At 40.2% G+C, this 17,973-nt stretch overlaps 1 protein-coding gene across 1 annotated transcript in view; it reads left to right on the forward strand.

Annotated features, from left to right (window-relative positions):
* Nucleotides 1-17,973, forward strand: part of USH2A (usherin) — a 588,113-nt gene that overhangs the window by 345,053 nt on the left and 225,087 nt on the right. The window contains exons 38-39 of the mRNA XM_056852957.1: nucleotides 9,588-9,738; nucleotides 9,882-10,024. Of these exons, the coding sequence (XP_056708935.1) occupies nucleotides 9,588-9,738; nucleotides 9,882-10,024 (294 nt within the window). The remainder of the gene's footprint in view (nucleotides 1-9,587; nucleotides 9,739-9,881; nucleotides 10,025-17,973) is intronic.

Here is a 17,973-nt window from a genome sequence, read left to right on the forward strand (position 1 = left end):
GGAGGCTGGGTGGGGGTTTCCCCCGTTCCCGGGTGGGGGTCGGAGGAGGAGGTCTGGTGCTCCTTGGCCATTGATGCATGGGAGGTTTTGCATTGGGTTTGCACATTTCCAGATGCATTTTCCCCATCCAAATTCTCAGAACTCAACAGTAAGTGCCCCATGCAGGGTTTTGAGAATTCAGATGGGGGAAATGTGCATCTAGAGAGCAGCAAATCCAAGGCAAGACCTCCAAGGCATAACACACATTGGGAGGAAGGGAACCTCCAGGTTTCAGGCACGGACTGTTGGGGGGGTTTCTGGAGAGGAGAGGCAGCTAACCGGGCGGTGGCCCTGGGCAGCCCTCGTCCTTCCCAGATGCTCATTTTCCCCATCCAAATTCTCAGAACTCAACAGTAAGCGCCCCATGCAGGGTTTTGAGAATTCGGATGGGGGAAATGTGCATCTAGAGAGAGGCAAATCCAAGGCGAGACCTCCCAGGCATAAACGGCCGGCAACTTGGCTGGCCCGTTCGGTGCGCGGCTCCCTCTCCAGGTCTTATTCTGGCCTAAGGGAAGAGGAGCCGCTGCTGCCATTCTCCTTCCCCCCTGCCCTCTTCCCTACTTCCTTCCCAGCCGGCGGCATGGAAAAGCCCCAAGAGAGCCATAACGGCTTGTTGGAGCTGGGCGGCCCGGCCGAGCTGGAGGCGTGTGCGAAAGTCTGGAGGGGGGGCAAATGGAGCGAGGCAGGATCATGGGAAGAGTGGGCGGGATTTGGCGGATTTGGAGCGGTGAGTCATGAGCAGGAGCAGATGTAAGCAGCACAGAGAAGTGCGCTGTTTCTCCCGTGAAAAATCGAAAATGCCTCGGGATGGGGGGGGGGGGAAGCTGCGATGCCATGAAAAAGCTATTTAAATTGGTTTATTGTTTGTTCCAATTTGAAACCGAAGCAAAATCCACCGTGAAAAATACTTGCAGTGCCGGGTTTCACTATGTGCCAATTGGCCTTTTTTTTTCTTTTTCCCCTGCTCCCTTCTCAGCATTCTCTATGGCAGGGATTGACATTCTTGTCACCATGGAGACATTTTGGCTTGCCCTTCCTCCCTGACTGCTAATTTAGGGGCAGTGACACCTGGCAAAGTTGGCTCCACACCTGGCAAAGGAGGGCTCACTATGGCACCTGGTCCTTTGACCCAGCAGTTCAGGCCAGCCTTCATGGCATCGAACTACACTGTACTGGCCTCCACTCATGCAACAGCAGTCCAGTCTTTCTCACTGGGATTATCCCTGCGTGGTGCTTTGAGCCCCACTCCTTAACTTGGTTGTGTCAGACCCCAATCACATCCTCTTCAGTTCTGGCAACTTTCCACTGGAATCCGTCAGAAAGCCATGAGAAGTCAGCAATGGTGTGTACAGAGCCCTTGCACTTCCTGACTAAAAAAGTGTGAGACACCACTGTAAGACTCAATTGTTTATTGCTTGAAGCCCATGGAAGTGCATAGTCAGTCACTACTAGCATAAAATGGTTGTTGGTAAGAAAATAGATCAGGGCCCCTACTTCCCAGAGTATAGCCAGTGCTGCTGCCTCTATGGTCAAGTAATAGGGAGGTGTGTTTTGATCCTAGTGCTCAGAGTATGGGATCTGGAACTTCAGGGGATCTGATTTTATGGGGTCCCAAATGGATAGCCCCCATTCCCCACAGAAAAACATGGTAAACTTTGTCATGCATTTCTATGTAGGAGGGGGCAACCCATTCCGGACCCCATAAAACGGGACCCCCTGACCCAATCTTCACCAGACTGTGGGGTTCATGCAAAGAGAGTACCTTCAAGCTACCCTGAAAATTTGGGAACTCTACCTCCAAAAACACCCCCACAGGAGCTTCAAAAAGAATTTTCCATACACTATAATAGGCACGAATATTTTTTGTAAACCAGGAAATAAGTCGAATACCCATATCTATTGGTATGGGTATTCAGCTTATTTCAGGTTTACAAAAAAAAAATGGGCCCAATAAACCTGAACTCGAAATTTACTGATTTTTTTTGTTTGCACAACCCTACAAATCACCTCTGTTATTCTCTTTCCTTGAAAATGCCATAGTATAAGTCAGCTGCGATTTGATGGCACTTTACACACACACATACATAAAAACATGGCAATCCTGTGAAAAATATCTGAGTAAAAGTTCTGTGTAGACAACCAAATGGGTAGATAAACACTACGTAGGCTCTTCTGCACACTGCATGTGCAAGATGAACATGCATAGGCTCTCGTGTTCAATTTGTACCTTGTATTTTTGTGTTGCCTACATTGTTTTGTGGGATTTTTGAGTGTGCAGAAGATCAATATATGGAGGATGCAGGGGCTGTTGGGCATGATTCTGTTCTCCATTCCATGTGTTGATTATTCTAAAATTTGTTTTCATAGGGTTGCTTGCTCTATGAATGATTAGTATGTAAACAGATGTTTGAGGGGAGGATCTGTGAAAAGACAAATTCAGTCATTATGTGGGAGATGCTGTCTGCCATAAAGACTGCAAATGAATTATGAGTGGCAGTTTACAGTGAGCCATAAGACAGTGTGCACACTACATCAAAATAGTCCATGAAGAGAACAGTATTGTTTAGAACAAAGTCTCTGTGAAATTACTTTTTAAGATCTATGGTATGACCTTACTAATCCGTAAACAGCAATTAATCAGTAATAAAATTATCCTTGTAGAGGACCTACATTTCAATATGTAAAAAGGTGATTTGACAGCAAGTCTAAGTATTTTCGTTTTAAAAAACTGTGTTATTTAGCTAATACTCAGTGACAGGTAGTATAGCGCAGTGGCTAAGAAATTGTAAGGAGGGCCGGCTTTAAATAAGATCTTACCTCTGCCATTAACTTACTAGGTGATATATTTTCTTAACCTCTCATCTGCAATATGAGGATACTACTAATTTACTTAGTGCTGCACTGCATTTTCAGAAAGTAATTTTTTTTTTATGAGAAAGTTGGCTACTGAGGGGTGCAAAAAGCCTTTTGAAAATCCATTATCTATATTGGTAAGTTGTTTCCCCCCCCCTTGATTGTACATCTTTCACTCCATGATCTTAGCCTAATGTGGATAGTGTAGTGAACATGTTGACATCATGATACCACAAAGCTAATCAATTTTGCCTGTATGATTATTTCACTCAGGGCCAGCCCTCAACTGATGAAGGATCAGCTGGGAGTCAATTTCTGTTTCTGTTCTGCTGGGGATGTTGTACCCAGCAACATTTTGGTTGGGGGCGGGGATCAGGGGCTGACGCACAGCTGATAAGCGGGGAGTCACATTCTTCTGATCTCCTACCCTGGAAACCTTTGTCACTGAGATGCAGCAAATTTGGGGGGGGGGGAAATCAGAAGTGCAGCTAATTTTCTTCTCCCTGCTTCAGAAAAGAGAATACTGATCTTTTTCTCCTCTCCCTTTTGCAATAGTGAGATCAAAATCATTGCTTCTGATTTCCATCTTCACTATGTAGCTGCTTTTTTCTGAGGGAGTGGGTAAATCAGAGCCCGACATCCATCTAATCCCCTGACTGGCAGAGTCAGCTTCTGACCAACATGCAGCTGCAAACTTGTTTGGCAGCTGTTGGAGTTCCTTGATGCAATCTAAACATATGATTGATCAGCTCATAATATGATCATGAGTGTCAAACAGCTTATGTTAATTGCTGAAATATTTCACTGCAAAATTTGCAACAATGGTGTTAGTCTATACATATTAGACCCTACAGTGACACTCAGGTCATAGATAATGAGTGGAAAGCACAGACCAAATGTTTGATGTGTGGAGTCTGGAAGTAAGGCTAGTGACAGGGTGCAACCACATTCTCTTTCCATACACTAGATAAATGGTTCCCAAACTGTGCTCCATGGAGCACTTAGTGCTCTGTGAAACATCTCCTAGTGCTCCATGAAGAGATTGGAAATAAAAATACTACTGTCATTCAGTTTAGCATATAGGTGCTAGCTGAAAATTAGTGGTCTGTGATGAATTTCTCTCCTGTAAAGTGCTCCATGACTCAAAAAGTTTGCTGCACTAGATTGTGCCTAGATTTTCACTTCCTGCCCAGAACTTGTGACTCTGCATTTGGGGACTAAATTATGGTGAATCAATCCAGAAAGATGTCCAGTGAGACTCTTCAATGTATGCATAACTATGACAAAATTGTAATTTTTAAAGAAATAAACATGATAAAGAAAGATAACAAAATCCCTTAGTTTAGCACACTTTTCAGCTTATCTGCTGTTTTACTGTCCTGATAAGCTTCCATCTTTATGAAAATAAATATCTGCATATAACACCTGCAATTCTGAAGTATTCCTGAAGTATTCCCAAAGTTTTGTGTCCTTAGGAGGATGTCCAGAATATGAGACTGTACAAAATATCCATAAGAACTGATGGCTGCTAAAAGGAATTTATTCATCCATAGGTTTAGAATGGCATTTGATAGCAAATGTAGTTGAGCATTTGTTGTGCCCCCCCCTTTGGTAGCTCATTATTCTATGACAGTTATTGGCTGGGTATCTTTTTAAACAGCATGACATATAATTAGTTTTCCTGGACAGTTATAAATTCCATCCAGTGTCTCTCTGACAGGTATTTATAATCATTAATCAGTCAACTAATTGCTTATTGGCATTCTTTTATTCTATGCACAGTTTGAGCTGAAGTTCAACTTGACTAGCAATGATAAACTTGTAAACAGGCTTCCAAAGAAAGGATCTTCCTAAATCACCCTTTAAAATCTCTCAGATTCATTGTGGTTATTCAGGTGGTGTTAAGACACAATCAGTGGATAATACAGGAGATCCAGGATCAACTGGGTAACAGCCATGTTGATACATGGCACTGATTCACAACCTCTTTGCTAGCATTGCAATCATATGTTGAATTGGGCGTAGACTGGAATAACTCTGTATAGGATTATACTATAGGTGTGTGGCATAGCTGAAGTCATTTTTAGATTTTAAAAAACCTTTAGCCTTTGTTTGTGGATTAATTTAGAAGTAGAGGTGTCTGGAATGAGTGACGTATTATTCACAGGTCTTGGATAACATATCTAGCTTTCTTTAACAGATAGAAATCATGAATCATGCAGAAACTTAATGTTTGAGGTTCATCAATTCAGTGGCAGATTTTGAAGCAAAACATTATTCGCTTAAATTTATATAAATGTCCTCTGCTTATTCTCCCAAGCATCAACACTAACAATTCAACATGTAACATGGCCTATCAGTTAAACACATTATGAGATAAGGATGGAATTCAAGATTGTAATTCTTTTCAGCCTTTGCACTTTTTCTTCATAATTACAGCATGCCATTTCCTCATGCTAATTGAGCATTTACTGGACGAGATGTGTTGATTCAGTAAGTTACTGGTGAAGTGGCTGCCCCTAGAGGACCATATTAAACCTTGAAGAGAGCATTTTGAGTAACACTACTTGTTGTTATAGATAATATATCACTCCAATAGTACATGGCTCTTCTGTTAAGCGTGTGGCAGAAAAATTACTCCTTCTGTCTAATTACTGTTTGGGCTAAAGAGAGACAACAGGAAAATATTTCCTAATAACACTTCCATTTATTAAAGGTATATAAAACACTTCATTTATTGTGGATAATCAGTAGACAGTGGATCTGTAGTTGAAGGTGATCTGTTGTTTGGGAAGCATTTGATGGCTTTAATGATCACCGTGTGACCAATTTTATAGAACACCTTTCTGATTATTGCCCGACAGAGACTACGCAGAAGTGCTTTGTTCCTTTAGAGTGCAATTTTGTGTTCTCTTTGTGCGCTTTCAGAAATTATGTGCAGGCAACCTTTAATGCAATAGTAATATCCTATATTGGCCAGCATGCACCAAAAAAAGTCATCTTTACTTGGATGGACAAGGAAGAAATGCATTCTCAATTGTTCTCCTTTATTTTAAAACTGAAATATTTGAGTGGGTTTTTTACTCTAGTTACCACATATGTGGTGTCAGGGTATGAAAGAGTGTTGATTATTAAAAAAGAAGTCCAGTGGCAACTTAAAGACTAACAACATTTATTCCAGCATGAGGATCCGTGCTCATTATTTTTATTAGACAGCTACTATGGTGACTCTTTAATGTCCATGTCAAGGAATGCTGTTCATTTTCTTCCATAACTTTCACATAACTTTTAGAGGAAAGAACAAAATATATAACAGAAAATTAAATCAGAGGGGAATCAGTATCAAATGTGGTATAATTAATAGAGCATAGCAAATCCAACTCTGCTGATGTACCTGCGCAGGCCGTGAAAAATTATGTTGGGCTCTTGTGATTTGTCTGTATACTCTTGAGCAAGGGTGTTTACCTTCTAAACTAGGTTCCTACCCATGAAATGGGAATCCTGATGAAATCAATGAAAGTTAATGTTAGGTGAGAACTAACTCTTCATTACAAATATGTTATAGAATTGCTAAAATCCTATCCATTTAGTTTTTAAGAATCTCAGTGTTTAAATTTTCTAAATTTTCACCTTGGTTTAAACTGTTCAATAGGAACCATGAAAGAGTCCCCCATCTATCCAAAATTTCTGCATTCAAGCTCAGAGCAGCGTTTATGTCATTAAGATTTCAGACCATGACAACAGCCATGTTAGCTGGACGCTATGCCCAAATCCCGATGGCCTCTCGAGTATGTATCTGCGGATCCTCAGAACTCGAGGACCTCTCCCATTATGTGCTGAACTGCTCTATGTACCATGAACCCAGATCTAAATTTTTTGTGTCTTTTTTTATCCAAAATTAGCTGTTTTAATGATCAGGAGAAGCTCTCTTTTCTCCTGTCCGATACTGACTCTGCTGTCACTTACAATATGTCTCTTTTTGCCCTAGCAGCCTGGAAAATTCGAGCCAGCATTGCAGTTAAACCGGACAACATTTGAATTTGATTTAAATTTATTTTTTTTACTTGATTTTAACTGTTTTCTTGTTGAATCTGATTTGATTGTGTCTACTTGATTGTAACAGCCTTTGTGTGTGTGTGTGTGTGTGTGTGTGTGTTAAGTGCCGTCAAGTCGCTTCCGACTCATGGCAACCCTATGAATGAAAGTCCTCCAAAATGTCCTATCTTTGACAGCCTTGCTTAGATCTTGCAAATTGAAGGCTGTGGCTTCCTTTATTGAGTCCATCCATCTCTTGTTGGGTCTTCCTCTTTTCCTGCTGCCCTCAACTTTTCCTAGCATGACTGTCTTTTCCAGTGACTCTTGTCGTCTCATGATGTGACCGAAATACGATAGCCTCAGTTTAGTCATTTTAGCTTCTAGGGTCAGTTCAGGCTTGATTTGATCTATAACCCACTGATTTGTTTTCTTGGCAGTCCACTGTATCCGTAACACTCTCCTCCAATGCCACATTTCAAAGGAATCTATTTTCTTCCTATCAGCTTTCTTCACCGTCCAGCTTTGGCTATATGCAATAAATCTGTACCTACCAGTGTTTTTAATAAAAAGCACATGGAAGGATGTAAGATAGAAGGACTATGGTATTTTTTATAAGATGTGTTAGGTGGAAGAGATATGGGTGAGATAAAAAAATGTGTCCTGTCCACACTCAAAAACTTTCATGCATGCAGCAGGGTTTTCCAGGCGTTTTGTTTCAATTGCTTCTCCTCATATTTGCTTCTCAGACTCCCAGAGGTTGCCCAGGTTTCAAAAGTGGCTGTTGAGTGGCATAGATTTCTGAATTCGGAATAAAAAAAATCCAGAGCCCTACTGTGTGAACAGGAACAACCTATCTGGTCCCTTGGGCCTTGAACCATACATAAACTCCTTCAGATTGCTAAGGCACAAATTAAATGCAGTACTTTAAAAAAAAATTATAGTAAAAAAATAAAAAGAACACAACTCATAAGGTTTGATTCAATGGTGATTTCAGCTGATTTTCTCATCCCACTGCAGACCTCCATATTGCTCCCAGTGCTCTCTTTTGGGGTCCCAAGAATCCTAGAGGAATAATGGGGGTACTGTAGGCCACAGTGAGAGTGGGAACATATGAAAGCTTTGCTACTTTGGATGCAACCTGTTGTCCCAGTTTGAACCATTTGACACTTCTAACTTCATAGGTAGCTCGCCATGTAGCTGAAACCCATACATGGCCACACCTGTAGATGGTTAGAATTTACAGTTGCTGACTACATCAGAAATGGTAACCTTCCCTGGGAGTACTGATCTGTTGCATTGTCTTATGTCAGATAGTAGTGATTTAAAGCATAGGACAATCAGTTGCAATTTCAAATTCTGGGGTGGATAGCAGAGCATGTTTTAGAATGCTGAAATCATCTCAGAAGACTGCTATGGCAACTCTGAGATTTTTCCTTACAAAAGGGGGTGCCCGCATAACTTCTGCCATGAAAGTCTTCCAGGGAAAAGTGATTCCTCAACTCATGTTTGGGTCGCAGACATGCCTCAATAATAGTTTTTACAAATTAGAAGTAGTCCAGTCTAAGTTCCTCAGATCCCTATTCAGAGTCCCACAATGTATTTCAAATGCACTGGTTACATTGGAAGCAGGGATGGTAACATTAGAAACACGTGCTTGGTACCATGCCATTTCTTATTGGTTAAAGTTGAAGTTGTCCTCATCTGGTTTAACTCCCCTAATCTTTGCAGATAACCTCTCCTCAAGATGGATTAAATTAATTGAGGACAAACTCCAACGTTTAGGTTTATCAAGTACAACCCTATTAAAACTTGGATATCAAGGAGCAAAAACAACAGCCAAACAGAGGCTTTGGGACATTGCCCTTCAAGATGATAGATCAAGGGCTCACTCGGTCCCCCAAATTATCTTTATGCCTTAGATCACCCTAAATATCAGAGAGCCATCACTTTAGCCCATTTTAATGCCCTTCCATCTGCTCTTCTTGATGGGAGATATGCCCGTCTGCCTTACGAATTTCGCCTCTGTCCATGTCAATCTGGAATGGTGGAAACAGTTGAACATGTTCTATTACACTGCCCATTTTATCAAGACATACGTAAAATGCTCATTGATCCAATGTTGTCTAGCTTCCCAGATAGAGACAGAGTTAGCTATACTACTTTATTATTAGATGATTCTGTTAAAGATATTACCTATCAGGTTGCGAGATTCTGTGCCAGGGAATGCGCTATAAGGCAGAAGAAGCTGTTATAATGACTTTTCATGTTAAACAGACTATTTTACCAAGAGTTGATGTAACTAAATTTATGTTTTATTGAGCAAATTTCAGACATTTTGTTTTTAATTACTTATGATATTTCTTTTTGTGCAAGCTGGTCTTTGACCGTAATAAACAAATGATAATGATGATGAATGCTGAAATCATTTTGGTGTCAAGGGAGATGATTTTCAGAAGACATATGATAATAATGGCATTGCAATGGAAAGTACATAGCACAATAATGCTATAATGAAAAAAGATGTTGAATTAAATGGACCATGCTTACATTGCTGTTGATCTTCAAGAACAGTTTTTCCAGTGTATGGAGCATTTTGAGTCCATCCAGCATATGTTCTCCACATTTTTCTCTGCTCTAATTCATCCATTTTTTTTCGACAGCTCCAGATGGCATGTTGCCTCCAAGGCTTTCATCTGCCACACCGACCAGTCTTCAGGTTGTCTGGTCTACACCAGTTCGGAACAATGCTCCAGGCTTACCCAGCTACCGACTCCAACTGAGACCCAAGCACTCCCCAGAAGACATTCTGGAGTATGCAGATAATATACTCTATACTGATTATGCAGGAACATAAAATGATCTTGAAGATGGCTTAACTCAAGGATAGCATTTCTATCTGTGTACAGCCTTCCTTCCTTGTTTTTAAAATGATTTTAATTCATATTTTGCTTTAGGTTGCTTTCTGAGCCTTCGGCTTCTTTAAACCATCTAGTCATGTATCTGCAGCCATACACCACATATGAGATGAGGGTGATTGCCTGCAATGGATATGGTGATACATACAGTGAATGGACTTCAGTGGTTACAGAAGAAGACAGTAAGTAGTTTGTGGATTTAAACAGTGTACGTCTATTACTTAACTATCCACATGCATGATTTTCAGCATTGCCATCCCTGGTAGCATAATAACAATAGTATTTCTCAGGGTTATCCACATTGCTATTCTTAATTCAATAGAACTCCTGAACAGATAAAGGTTGTATTTCTAAACACACTTAACAGGAGGTAAGCCCTGCCAAATTCAGTGGGATTGACTTTTGAGTAAATATAAATGGGATCATACTGTCATGTGTCTTCTGAGTACAGCTAATTTTTAAAACCTTGAATATAAGGCAGAATATATTTTAGCCTATACCCTGGTCATATTTTTATTACATGTATTGCTCTGGTTGCTCTCAAGCCTTGAATATCATGGGTGTAAGTTGGTAGTCAGTTTGGGTTTGCTTTGATAGACCATTCTCATACAATTAGAGAGGTGCTCTAATCTGCCAAAGGCAAAACTGAACAATGAAGCTCTGCCTGTGGAATAAGAAGTCTGGATTTAATCCCATGGAGTTGCTAAAATCTGGCTAGTATCATTCTGCAGAGTCCATTATTAAAGAACCTCCCTGCTCATGTGCAGAGGCAACAGGATCTAGGATTACAGAATCACTAGAACCCATTGATGTGCATTAAGTCCACCACTAGAGCTGAGTATCTGGAATCCAATTTGGATTTTGGTGGATAGTTTAGAAGTCTCATGGAATCCAGAAGGGAAAATAAGAACCCATCAAATTTAATTCAAGTTCAAGTTTATTAATATAACCATAGGCCATTTCAAATTATCCTAAAATATTTACAAAATTCAAAAAAGACTGATTAAAAGTTAGTTACAGGATAAAAAGTAAAACAATATCACAAATCACAAAATCACAAATCTCTTATCATACAATAAAAAAATAAAATCAATTAAAACTAAAAGTGCTCTTACTGACTATACCTAAACAGTTTCCTTCTTTACTGCCTTGAGAGCTCTTATCTTCTTAGCAGCCAGGGCAAATTGAGACATTCTATAAGTCACGTGAGTGTCAGAGTCTGATAGTAGGAAAATCAATTTTTCAGAGTCAGAACAGAAGTTTACTCCTTTCCATTCCCATCCAGAAATTTAGCACTGGGCTCCCTATACATTGGGCATGATAAGACATAATGAAATATGTCCTCGGGATATGGGGTTCCCCAGATGCATATATGCTGTGCCTTTGGCATTTGACTATACCAACTTAATATAAAGGCCGAAGGCATGGTCTGAAATCGTAAAGCAGTGAAGGCCACTCTGAGATTTTGAACTGTGAGTTAGCCAGATTTGAAGATCTGACATCTGAGGTAATCTTTTTAATGAGTTTAAACCAAAGTGAAAATTTGGATTCCCAGATTGCTGCTCTATCAGTCAGTGCATCCATCCTGAACACCCAATATTCAAGGAGAGAATTATCTGAAGAAGCATCTAAATGCCATCAGGGATAGAATAATGAACACAGATACTATTAAGAAATTTCTGACGTGTCTGGTCTTTTGACATAAAATATTCAAGAGCTTTGCCACTGAGCAAGTTTTTCTAGTTGTTTTATGTTTTTGCAATATGTTATCATTGCGAGATGAGTGTGAGCCCTGAAAGACAGGAGGCCAGATTCAGCTCTCATCAGGGCTGTCGGTGTCCCCTTGGAAAGAACTAGGATGCATCTGAGAAAGTAATTTTGAATCCTCTCGAATCTGGAGAGGATGGTATCCTTTCACTCCCATACTTCCACACCGTATAATACGTGTGGCATGACCTTGCTTTTAAATAATTTTAAGACCGGATCAATAAGAAAACCACCCCTTGACAAATAGAATCTCAAGATGGAACCCAAAATCCGTAGTACAGATGACTTGATGACAGCTAAGTGAACATTCCAATTTAACATCTCTTTGAAAGTAATGCCCAGATACTTAAAGAAGCCACATTGTTTGATTAAATTGCCATGAATGATCCAAGAATTTTTTTTGGCCTTTTCCTAAATATCAATACCTTTGTTTTCTCAAAGTTGATTTGTAAGGCCTCTTCCTTGCAGTAATCTCCCAGTTGGTATAATAACCTTCTGAGTCCAATTTTGGTAAGCAAAACTAGGGCCATGTCATCCACGTATAATAAAACTGAGATTTTTTTGCTGTTCAATAGATGGTGGGGAAAAAATGTGGACCGGTAAGCCTCTCAACTATATTGTTACTATATAGGTTAAATAATAAAGGAGTCAGAATACAACCATGTTTAACACCCTTGCTTATTGGAATTTTATTTGGTAAGGAGCCTGATGACCCCACTCTTTGAGCAAAAGTATCCATATGAAGCCTACGAATTAAAAATAATAAGCGACTATCAATGTTCATGGCCCCTAATTTTGTCCAAAGGCGGTTTCTATCTATTGAATCAAAAGCTGCAGCTAATCAAATTTAATCTGCTAAATTTACTCAGGAGTCTATGGTGAGGAACTTTGTCAAAAGATTTTGGGGAAGTCCAAGTACACTTGATGAACTCCACAAAGTTGGTACGATGGGTTTTCCCTTTGCAGGTCATGCTGTTTCTTTCTCAGCAGTACGTTTTCTGCCAAGATCTTGTGAGGAAATCCTGTGAGATTTTGGCATTTTAAAACTCTTGTTTTAATTTTCTCTCCCCTCTCCCACTTATTGCTTTACAATTTTTTGCAAAAATGAGGTTTTCCCTAAATTTGTAGAAAGATCTCCCTCTTCTGTATGTTGTCCAAATCTGTAGTTTTAACAATGCACATCTACATGTCCTGAATTACATATAATGTCCAGAAATAGATATAATGATATTGTTACTTTCCAGAAAGGAAGCTTCCTGAAAGCAGCCATTCTGGAGTGGATAACCGCCTCATGGTTTCCATGGTAAAGAAAGATGCTTTAAAAAATGGCTTCTCAGAAATCTCTTGTCTTCCTTTAAGAGTCCTCTCTCTGCTTTGTCATCCAATGGCTAATCTATTTCCTGGCTGGTTTCCTGCTTCTGAAATATTTAAAGAAATTCTTATTGATGTTGCAATCCTTGGGTATTCAGCCCCTGGCCTCAGAGAGCATGCTCCCGGCCTCAGACTTAGCATGCTCCTGGTGGTGCGCCTGAGCTTTCCTCAGCAAGGGGAGGCTCACCTCATCACCAGCTACATACTTAATGTCCCATGTTGCTCTTGTTGGTCCTTCTACTGCATTATTTAGAAACAGAGGTGGCAGATCCACCCCTGCTTTCAGAAATAGCCCTGCAGGCTGCTCTCTTTGCCTTTTATTTCCCTTTTTGGGAGTGGTAAGATTGTCTCTTCCCAGGCAGTCACAGCGCTAGTCCTCTGCTGCACACTCGACCTATGGCTAGAGACTGCCTGCCCATGAGGAACCCTTATATCCCTTGCAGGTTCTCATCTGATGACATCACCAAGTTGTCATGTCAGGGTTGGGGACTCAAACACTTTCATTCACATGCTGCCACCATTTATTCATAAATAACTCTGTGTACTGTACTGTCTGAATGAGGGGTGATTATTAAAGGGGACTGGGCTACCCTGTCTGGTAGTTTCTGTGAGTAAGAGAGAGGACCAAGTATGTGAAATGGTCATGGATTTCTATATATTTTAAAAGAGGCAAGGTGGGTGGCGAACTGTGACTTCTTGAACCTACCTGTAACCCTGAACTGTGGGAGTTCATGGAAGGTAGTTAGGGTTCTGAAAGAGTGAAAAAGTGTATCACAATGGCCAAATTGGATTTCAGAAGAGGAAACTTGTCAAAAGCGAGAGGGTCAGTCAAAAGAAGGTGAAAGGAGAATAAAGAGACTCAAATATCTGCACGATATATATAGGTATAGGATGAGAGCTTAGCATGTGTGTGTGAGTGTGGACTTCTTTCCCTGAGACCATTAAATATCCCGCCCATAGGGTTAAACAAACCAGGAGTTAACTTTTATTTATAGTTTGAACATAACATTGGAGAAAATCAGGTTGTGGCTACAAGGTTTATTTTCAGTTGAACCTTTGAACTGTTTCCCTATTCAGGCATTTGGGATCCTTGGTTGACCTTTTTCCAGTCAGCTTTAAGCAGCCCTTTTCCACAGCTTCACTCGGCCACATTCATTCTCAACTGAACTAATGGCTATTTTCAACATTCTACCACCTCCCTTTGGTTGCTCTTAGGCAGAGTTGGAACCTCACCTGTCCATCACAGCCACATTTGACTTTTGAGGCAATTTTAAACCAAACTTATATCTTGCATCAGATTCTGAGTATTACTACAAGTGAGTTCCACTCAGGATCAAGTCTAGGGTTATCTCCCATGTGGTTGGTTCCATAACCAACTGTTCCAAGGCACAATAATTTATTTTATCTAGAAATTTTGTCTCTTTATCATGACCAGAAAATGAATTTATGCTGTCAATGTGATGGTAGTTGACATTGTTCAAGTTCGGGAGAAGAGAAAGATATGGGGGATATAGGCAGGTGTGTGTGTGTGGGGGGGTGCTGGCTGTCTCAAAGGCACATCTCACTATGTGTCTAAGGCCATACTGGAAGTTTTTAAGTTCAGCTTGCAATAACACAACTTTTTTTTAAACTGGAAAAATTGGCATCTTTACACATCCTTTTTTCCCCTTATAGCTGCGCATTGCTAGGAAAGACCATTGTTTGTAGGAAATATATATTTCATGAATTGTCATTACTGATCTTCTAATTAATAACAGATGTCCTTTGAACACCATTTGCAACTACTGACCTACTGTAAAAACATATTACAGTAATTGTAAAAATATATTACCGTAAAAATGTGTCACTGCTATTAGTGTGCAACTGTTGTTTGTAGGTCATTGGGTGGGAACTGTGTATCCCAAATGTTCAAGTTACTTCCTTTTGAGAAGTGGGTAGTAGGTCTCATCTTTTCTGGCCCTGAAGAGGCTAAGCGTTGTGTCTTTTGTAAGTATACTCAGTTTGATTTATAACAAGGTTGCATTATGCTTTTATGTAGAATTAAGAGATGGAATTATTTTGGGTAGGGAAGTTTGGTTTGAAATCATTTACCTGATTGCTTAATGATCCTGATCAATACATTTATGGTTGAGCTCATGCCAATGGCTTCATTTTTAGTCTATTGAACAATGCCGCATTGCTCTTAGATCCTGATTCACTGTGTACAGAAATACATTTTATTTCTACTTCTTCAGGATTATCAATTGTTATTGTTTTGTTAGATTATGACTGGCATTCCAATTAATTTACCATTTTAATGTTGTTAATTGAACAGTCAATTGACCACCATGGACAAATATTGTCAAATATTTCCTGAAGGCAAGAATGTGTCATTTATTTAATTATAGTGTCATTTGTTAGAAAAGGAAGAAGTGAGGGCTGCATGCATGTCTCTGCACACTGTCATGAACAAACCTAGCAGCATATCAAAGATTCTCCTACTTGCTATCTTATACAACTACTGGGATCTCTAAAAATACTTTTTAGAAAACTAGTTGCCATTACCTTTCCTTCTTTTGCTTTTTTTTTTTTTTGAACACATGCGTGCATGATGGTGCATTATACTAACTCAGAAAATTGGTCAGGGTCACAGTTGTCTACTTAGATTGGCAGAGGTTCTCCACATCACCTAATACTTTTAACTGGAGATGCCAGGGTTTGAACCTGTGGCCTTCTGCGAGCAACGCAAATGTTCTACTGATGAGCCCAAGCCCAAGTTTCATTGTTTTAATAAACATTGTAATGGTAGCTGACCCTGGTGTTCCAAGGTAAAAGCCAAAGAGAAGCACTGTTCAGTGATTTGTTCATATTTACAGAAACTTTATCTAGAACTGGTAATTTTTTTAATCGGCCCACTGTGAGCTGGACTATGGAGAGGACTCTTCAGGACTCTGGATGTGGTATAAAAATGTCCTAAGCAAATAAAACAAATAAAAGTTACAATCATTACATTTTTTAAAGTTAATTTATTTAATGTACAGAAGTACCAGATGAGTAAAATATGTTTGTTGTTGTTCTGGACAAATTAATGTTTTTTAAAACTTCACCATCATTTGACCTTATTTGATCAGCTAGTTCACACAATAAACTGCCCATCTTAATATTAGAATATTTAATGTGTTATAATTGTGTTATAAACCAGTTGTGTTATAAACCAATTGTGTTATAAACCAGTGCTCATAAACCAGTGCAGTGTAGCGGGTAGAGTGCTGGACTAGAATCTGGGAGACTCCAGGTTCAAATTCTTACTCTGCCATGGAAGCTTGCTGGATGACCTTAGGCCAGCCTAAACTACCTCACAGGGTTGCTGTGAGGATAACATGGAGGAAAGGAGAATTATTGAAAGCTGCTCTGGGTCCCCATTGGGGAGAAAGTGGGGGGTATAGATTAAATAAATAAATAAATGACTAATGAAAGATATTCAGCTTTAGTAGCATGCCCACTCCCTGCCCCTCCCTGAAATATGTAAATCTTATTGCCTTTGTTTATCTTGCCCACTATGAGCATTGGAAGGCTCTGTTACAGCCCATTCCTGAGCCCAGTCGTGCCCGGGGATGGTGTGGCTGGGACACCACCGTGGTGCCTCCAAAAAGGTTTGGAGGCTGCTGCAAGCAGGACAAAGGGCCCTTTCACCCACAAAAATAAAAATGGGGGGGGGGAAGCCCCATAGACTAAAGCCATGTTGCGCCAGAAAAAACCTGGTGCAGCACCACTGAGGCGGAGGGGGGCATTCCCAGGCTAGAAGGGTTTAGAAAGCTGCCTACTGGCAGCTCCACCCCTGGAACACCCCGGGAATGCCCCCCCAGGACAACAGTGCCGGCGAGAGGCTGAGCCAGTATCCCAGGGCTGCACTGCCACAGCAGCTCAGGGAGGCTGGCATGAGCACCCCAGCACTGGCATCCATGCCACTCTTGGTGGCGCAAGTGGCCTGGGTACTGGCGCAAGCAGCCCGGACACTGGTGCGGGCCCTTGTATCCTTCTTGTGGACTTTCCCCCTCAGAGCTTAGCAATGAGCTGTTAGTCTTCTACACATCCTTAAGAAGATAATTACCACCACCTCTTCACCTAATCTGTACTGGGAAGTAAAGAAACACTGAGTCCTATCTCGATGGTTAGAAAATATTAGTGATAATTTTGTGCCTTCATTTTAAGTAGACTGAACTTTTGAAGCAGATGAGCAAAATAGCCCGCCATAAAAGATAATTTCATTTGCGAAAAATGAAACTAACTTCCAGTATTAATGCTATAATGAAATAGCTTGAAATATGAATCCATATGAATCCCCCTCCCCCTCCCTTCACCATAACCTGGAGTTAGCTCTATAAAAAAAATATCTCCTAAGTAAAAAAACAACAAGTTTATTATTTTATTTTCAACATTGGCAGGCTAAGCTGTGTTGCTGTCATCCTCTGCAGTCTTCCCCTCCAGTGACAACCCCATTGACAATATGTTATATTCCACATTGATTTTACAGTTAAGGAGTTGGTTGTGATATATAGAGATTTTAAGAATTCAGCTGAGAGGCTGACTTTTGCCTTTTATCATTCCATTAAAATTTTATAACCATCTTTTTCATGTCATTTCACCCATGAATTCTTACTTTAGAAAGTGATAGCTACTGCTGTGAGCATAACTTTGCTTGTGTTCAGAACTTTTTATTGTATTAGCAAACTACCCTAATTATAATTAAGACTTGTGTTTTACATAATTGTAGAGACCCTTTCAGCCAAACAGGACACTGCTAGTTGATTTGTATGTGTATGTAGATATGTACAGTTAGATGCTTCTGCTTGTCCCTTTAAATGGAAACTGTTCTGAGTCATGGGGAACCACGATTTAATACTTCTCCATTTAGAGGGGCCAATTAAACAGCTCTCTAAAGGCATCTTTGAACTGAGTAAGTTTTAAAAGTCTATGTCATAAAGGACTGCAGAAAGAGTATGTGGAAAGACAT

The sequence above is a fragment of the Euleptes europaea genome, chromosome 7 (assembly GCF_029931775.1).
Source record: "Euleptes europaea isolate rEulEur1 chromosome 7, rEulEur1.hap1, whole genome shotgun sequence".
NCBI lineage: Eukaryota > Metazoa > Chordata > Lepidosauria > Squamata > Sphaerodactylidae > Euleptes > Euleptes europaea.